Source organism: Dryas octopetala, chromosome 7 (genome assembly GCF_963921425.1).
Source record: "Dryas octopetala chromosome 7, drDryOcto1.1, whole genome shotgun sequence".
NCBI classification, from domain to species: Eukaryota; Viridiplantae; Streptophyta; class Magnoliopsida; order Rosales; family Rosaceae; genus Dryas; species Dryas octopetala.
The window spans coordinates 18558686-18565703 of NC_141372.1; the positions used below are offsets into that span (position 1 = coordinate 18558686).

Here is a 7018-nt window from a genome sequence, read left to right on the forward strand (position 1 = left end):
AACATGTTGTTTTTCTTTGTTCCATTTCTTCCTTTACTACACTAAACTGCACCTTGATTTTCTAAACAATTAACCCTGCTTTAAAAATTCTATATATACTAGAAGGCGTGAGAAGTAGAGCACTGTTTATTACTATAGCTTAAGAACAGTGCTCTCCCTCTTTTGCCCCCTTTTTTTTAGTTGCTTGGCAGTGTAATTAGTGGTGTAAGTTGGACCCATTTTGGTCATTTCGCTCCCTTTTTCCTTTTGCCCCTGCCTTTTCTATTTTTTTACGGCCCTTGCCATCGCTTTTCTCCTTCTCTGTTTCCCCTCTCAGCCTTTTGTTTTTTGATCTGTCTGCCATTGTGAGAATAGTGGGGTTGGGTGTGCCTATAAAAAAATAAGGAATAGCAGAACGATAGGGAAGAAGATGATTTTGGTGGTTGAGCTTGGAGTTATCCTAAGCCTACATCCACATAGAAGACTTTCTCATATTCATCGTACTTTACAGAGAGAGCTTCACAGATACAAATAGCAGACAAACTAATCTGCCAACTAACAGCCATAAAGACACTAATGGCCATAAAACCAACAACCAAGATAGACTGTTGAAATGCCCAAGAGAATGAGGCATATAAAGACCAGAGTAGATGTAGGACTTAAAACATTAATGATATTACACTAATTAATGCATAAATCCAACACTCCCCCTCAAGCTTGGACTAGCAGGTTGAGAGATCCAAGCTTGGACAATAGGTGATGAAACTGATTTGTGGGAATGCCTTTGGTAAAGATATCTGCGAGTTGCTCTGTGCTACAAACAAATGTAGCTTGAATTATATTGGTTTGAACCTTTTCACGAACAAAGTGGCAGTCAACTTCGATATGCTTGGTCGTTCTTTCATGAAAAACTGGGTTCGAGGCAATATGAATGGCAGCTTGGTTATCAACAGCTGCATAGGTTGAGAAGAACAAACCCCGAGTCCTTAAGAAGAAATTGTAACCACATCAATTCACTGGTAAGAGAAGCCATGGATCAATTTAATATTCGGCTTCAGTGCTTGATCGAGTAACGACATTCTGCTTTTTGCTCTTTCATGTGACCAAGTTCCCCCCAACAAATGCACAAAACCCTATTGTAGATTTCCTATCAATTGGACTACCTGCCCAGTCTGCATCACAGTAGCCCATAATCTGCAAATTTCCATGATGTTGCATTAAGATCCCTTGACTAGGTGAACCCTTGAGATATCTTAGGATTCTCTTCACAGCTATCCAATGGCTAGTGCGGGGAGCATGCATGAATTGGCTAACCTGACTGACAGCAAGCGTGATGTCTAGGCGTGTGATGGTGAGATAGATAAGTCTCCCAACTACCCTTTGATAATTAGTAACATCGGACAATAATTCCCCTTCTAAGCCATGCTTGTCTTTCCTATTGATTGGATTGGACATAGGTTTAACATCCAACATACTGGTTTCTTTGAGCAGGTCGAGGACATACTTCCTTTGGTTAAGGAATAGGCCTTTGCTGGAGGAAGCAATTTCGATCCCGAGAAAATATTTGAGGGCTCCCAAGTCTTTAATAGAAAACTTCTTAGAGAGAAAGACTTTCAATTGAGCAATGTCATGCTCACTGCTGCCAGTAATAATAAGATCGTCCACATAGATGAGCACCACAAGACGTCCTGAGGGACCTGCCTTAACAAACAAGGAGGAGTCAGCACTACTGCGTTTGAAACCTGTACTTTCCAATATAGAACTAAATTTGGCATACCAGGCACGTGGAGGTTGTTTTAGACCATATAAGGCTTTGCTAAGCTTGTAGAACATATTGGTTTGATGTGCTTGATGATGACCAGGTGGAATACGCATGTGGACTTCTTCTTCTAACTCCCCATGCAAAAATGTATTCTTGACATCCATTTGGTGCAAAAACCAGTTGTGATTGATAGCAACAGACAGCAGGACATGAACCGAATTCATCTTTGCAACAGGCGCAAAGGTTTCCATATGTTTGTGTGAATCTTTGAGCCACCAGTCTTGCTTTATGCCTTTCGATGGTGCCATCACTATTGAATTTAGTCTTGTAGACCCAACGACACCCAACAAGTTTCTTTCCTCTTGGGAGAGGAGCAATGGTCTATGTCTGATTATCATCAAGAGCTTTCAACTCTTCTTACATAGCTTGTCTCCATATTGGCTGACAGTTGGCTTCATAGAAGCTAGATGGTTCAATGTTTTCTGTGATACAACCAAGAAAAGCAACATGTGAGGCAGACATGTTCTTATAGGAGATGTAATTGTCAATTGGGTACCTGGAAGCTTGACAGGTAACAAAGTCTTTGAGCTTGACAGATGGCTGCCTTATTCTTGTTGATCTGCGTGGACCACCATTATCGGGAAGATCACTAGAGGTATCAAGATTATCACCATTAAAATCTTGATTGTGAGCAGCTTCTGACTCATTGTGAATAGAGCCAGGTAGAGAATTGTCAACTACAATTGGCATATGAACTTGACTATTCTCCCCCTGTGAAGGAACTCCAGGATTTTTAGCAAAGAATCCCTTTGTTTCATCGAAAGTAACATCACGAGACACCATAATTTTTCTTGTTGCTAGGTCGTAACACCTATAACCCTTTTGTGTAGATGAGTATCCCAGAAACACACAGACTGTAGCTCGAGAATCAAGTTTGTCTCTGTGGTTAGCTTGAACATGGACAAAACACTGGCATCCAAAAACTCTTAAGTGAGATAAATTTAGACTTTGCTTCTTAAACACTTCAAAGGGAGATTTAGAATCGAGTGTGTGACTAGGCAACCTATTGATCAAATATGTAGCAGTAAGGAGGCCATAAGACCAGAATTTCTTTGGAACAGCCATTTGAAGCATAATAGACCTTGTCTTCTCAAGGAGATCACGATTTTTTCTTTGAGTAACCCCATTTTGTTGGGGAGTGCCAACACAACTTATCTCATGTATGATACCATGATTAGCAAGAAACTCAGGAAAACATTTGGATAGGAATTCAGTGCCATTGTCTGATCTAAAGGTTTTGATCGATATGAGTATTAAAATGAGTTTTAATCATGGTGTGAAAATCCTTAAAGCAAGACAGAACTTCTGTTTTGGATTTAAGCAAGTAGAGCTAGGTAGCTAGGGAGAAATCATCCACAAGCGTGACAAAAAACTTATAACCATCATGAGATTCCAGGGGAGCAGGTCCCCATACATCTGAGTGGATTATATCAAAAGGCTTTGCAGATTTAGATATGGAGGATACAAAAGGAAGTCTAGTCTGTTTAGACAAATGGCAAGTTTCACAAATACTAGAGCTAACATTGAGGAAAGAAAATAACAAAGTTAAGACACGAGCAGAGGGGTGACCCAAACGTTGGTGCCACAGGGAAGAATCTTGGAAAGACTTGGCTGGAAAAACTCTAGGCTGATTCAAGGGTTGGTGCAGCAGATATAAGCCATTGGAGTAGAAACCTTCTCCAATCTTCTTCTTGGTGATTTGGTCCTGGAAAATGACAGAGTAAAAAGAAAAAATGGCATCACAATTTAAATCATGAGTTAACTTTCCCACTGACAGCAGTTGGAATGCAAAAGATGGCACGAAAAGGGCTTTAGAGTATATATTGGAGCGAAGGAATTTAAACATCCCATGACTGTTTACAGGGATAAAGCAACCATTAGCAATAGAAACAAATTGACTTTTGGTAGGAATATGAAGATTTTGAAGACAATCTCTATTGTTTGTCATGTGATCTGAGGCTCCTGAATCCACTATCCAAATATCAGATGAGGCATTATGAGAAATAGATGAGAATGCATCATAAGTACCTGCTTCAAATGAAGTTGTGGAACCATCAGTAATTGGGGTGTCACCTTTACCAAATTGTTGAAGTAGCTGGGTAAGTTGGCTAATCAATGCAGAGGAATCTGATCCCTTGGTAATGGTGGAATTATTTTCAGAAAAAGGCTTGATTTGCACTGAACCCTTGTGAACCTTTGTCCTTGAACCCTTGTACACTTTTGTTGTCTCTTCCAAACTTTGGTTTGAGATGTGGATGGAGAATCCAACACTTATCTTTTGTATGTCGAGTCTATCCACAGTGATCACAGGACACTGAGTTTCTCTTTCCCTTAAAGAACTTACCATCTAGCTTTCGCTTGTCAGCAATAAACACCCGTGATTCAGATAGTTCAGCTACAGGTTTTCCTTGAGGGTTCTTGGTCTTCTTTCTTATTTCTTCACGTTTGGATTGTGGTGTATACACAGGAAAGAGTTGACAACTCAGCACTCATAAGAATATGTCGTCGAACATCTTCATATTCAGAATCGAGGCTTGCCAATAGTTGAAAAATCTTGTCCTCCTCTACCCTTTTCAAGAGGATGTTCATGTCTGTGGTACGAGGCCGGTCGATAGAGACTAAGCTCATTCCACATGCCTTTTAACTTCCCAAGATGCTCTACAAATGACTTTCCATCTTGTGTAATATTTGCAGTGTCTTTCTTCAATTAGAAGATTCGAGCTGCATTGTTCTGATGCCCATACATTTCCTTTACCGATTCCACAGATGATAGGCAGAATCAGAGTAGCTAAAGATTTCAGCAATTTGTGGTTTCATGGAGTTTAACATCCATGACATGACTAACTGGTCCTTGCATAGCTAGTCTTCAAATTTCGGATCTTTAGCCACTCGAGCGGACTGCTTTCCATTGATGAAGCTGAGCTTGGATTTTCCTCCAAGAGCCAAAGTAATTGCTCTGGACCAAGGAATGTAGTTAAGTCCATTTAGGAGGACTGAGCACAATCGCATATTTTGGTTAGTCTCCATTTCGGGAATAGCCAAGAAAGATGAAGCACTCTTTTTATCTTTTTTCCCATTTGGTTTTGCTTGAATGATTAGGAACTAGAACCTTAGGATCTTGAATGCTCTGATACCATATAGAAAAATAAGGAATAGCAGAACGATAGGGAAGAAGATGATTTTGGTGGTTGAACTTGGAGTTATCCTAAGCCTACATCCACAAATTAAGAAGACTTTCTCATATTCATCATACTTTACAGACAGAGCTTCACAGATACAAATAGCAGACAAACTAATCTGCCAACTAACAGCCATAAAGACACTAACGGCCATAAAACCAACAACCAAGATTGACTGTTGGAATGCCCAAGAGAATGCGGCATATAAAGACCAGAGCAGATATAGGACTTAATACATTAATGATATTACACTAATTAATTAATGCATAAATCCAACAGTGCCCTTTTTGGTCTTTCACCCACTATTCTCACAATCTCTCTTTAGAAAACTCTCTCTTTCCTGCATCTTTCTCCTTTCTCACTTCAGAATCCCTTCTGAATGAGGCAGATGTTCTCTGCAACACTAAGGGCTGCCCTTATGTTATTGAGTACTATGGTGAAGAAGTCACAAAAAGTGACAAGGATGAGAGGGTCTACAACTTGATCTTGGAATTTGCCTCTGGTGCAACGCTTGGTGATCTCATAAGAAACCCTTCCCTTGCGCGCGCCTACCTTTGGCCAGATCTCTCTTCTTATTGTTTAATCCATTTCTATGAGAGTCATTTAGTATGTTTCGGCTTTTATCATAAGTATATTATTATTTTTTCTTTTCACTGGAACTTACTGACAAAGCTTTAGATGAAAAACTCTTACTCAGGAGGTTGTGGCCCTCTTGGTTCATCAGTAGAGTAAATGTTTTGACAGAGAAGATATGGCACCCGAGCAATATCTTGGCTATGAAATTCAGTTTCTCAGTTTTGTGTTGCTTTACATATCCAATGATAATTTAGAAGTACCTTTTGGGTCATGCTACTGGCCTTTGTATGTATTTTATTGTGTTTGTACTTCTGCTAATATATCTTTTGCTTTTTTCTAGGGACCTGATATACCAATTGTTCATACAGTAATTAAGGTAAGAATCAATGGGTTACCTTTTTCCCTTCTTTTTCCAGTATCATTCAATGAACATCTATTTCCATTAATTAGAGACAGCCAATGGTTTACCTATTTTCCAAATATTCCCATTTATCAGTCTATTTTCACTTTTATATCTAAACGAAGCTGACTATCTGAGCGAAAGGGTGTCCCCTGTGTGACATCGTATCACCTCCCCACAGCTTAGTTTATATTCTATTTAATGTTAATGGTCATTTTCTAGTAGGTTCATGAGCGGAAAGATACTGGAGTATATCCTCACAAAAGGTACTCCCTTTTTTATCTAGATAGATAGATTAGAGTCATTAGACCATTTTAATCGCTGTGTTTCTGTCAATTGTTCCCAACAAATTCTTTGCAGTTCAATCGTTCTTATATATAAAGAAAGAAAGAAAGAAAGTGAAAGAAAAAAAAAGTTTTGAAGCCATTACATGATGGCATAGTAACACCTAACTAAGTTATATTTGTATGTTTCAATATTTTAGGTTTCTTTGATCTTTGGGTAATGTATGTTTATAGTAACATAACTTCAGCTACAACTCAACCTTCATAGAAGCAATTAATTTTAACATTCATGAACCCATTTGACTAGATGACTTCAATGTTATGAAATGCATGTAGAATCAACTATGGTAAACCAGCTCTAGATTAGTTTGTATATGCTGTTCGGCATCATAACCAATTCTGATAGTTTAACAAGATCATACATAATCAATTCTGATAGTTTAACAAGATCATGTCTCGATAATATTATTATTTCACAGTTAACATACTTAAACAGTTCCATGGATACCTTTTCCTTGAAATAAAGACAATCCTATAGAAGCAAAGCATAACAGTTCTATCCTTAAATATGAAATCCTTAAATATAAACAAATGCTTATTAAGCAATTTGAATCAACAAGAACAAATTAGCTTGGAGCTGTGCTCAAAAAGATATTTTGGAAGCTGGAATTCGATTACTATTTTGGGAGATTTATGTTAGTTTATTTGGTTTCAAATTTTTGGTAAAAAAAGAGTAAAAACTATCATTCGATGCCTCTCTCTTTGCCTCTTTTGTGTT

General features: G+C 38.4%; 1 protein-coding gene across 1 annotated transcript; it reads right to left on the bottom strand.

Annotated features, from left to right (window-relative positions):
* Positions 1-2158: 2158 nt before the first annotated feature.
* Positions 2159-4148, bottom strand: LOC147280255 (uncharacterized). Its single transcript, XM_086252162.1, has 4 exons — positions 3663-4148; positions 3423-3506; positions 3175-3281; positions 2159-3029 (listed from the first exon to the last, which is right to left on the bottom strand). The coding sequence occupies exons 1-4, from the start codon at positions 4146-4148 to the stop codon at positions 2159-2161; spliced, it is 1548 nt and encodes a 515-aa protein (XP_086108288.1).
* Between the last annotated feature and the right edge of the window lie 2870 nt (positions 4149-7018).

Excerpts from the sequence above, each read along its gene's own strand:
- LOC147280255 (XM_086252162.1), bottom strand. The coding sequence starts at position 4,148 with ATGGTAAGTTCTTTAAGGGAAAGAGAAACTCAGTGTCCTGTGATCACT. Across the intron at positions 3,507-3,662 it reads CTAATGGTTGCTTTATCCCT|GACCAAATCACCAAGAAGAA; the intron begins GTAAACAGTCAT and ends GTCATTTTCCAG. Across the intron at positions 3,282-3,422 it reads AACCCTTGAATCAGCCTAGA|ACTAGACTTCCTTTTGTATC; the intron begins GTTTTTCCAGCC and ends TTGTCTAAACAG.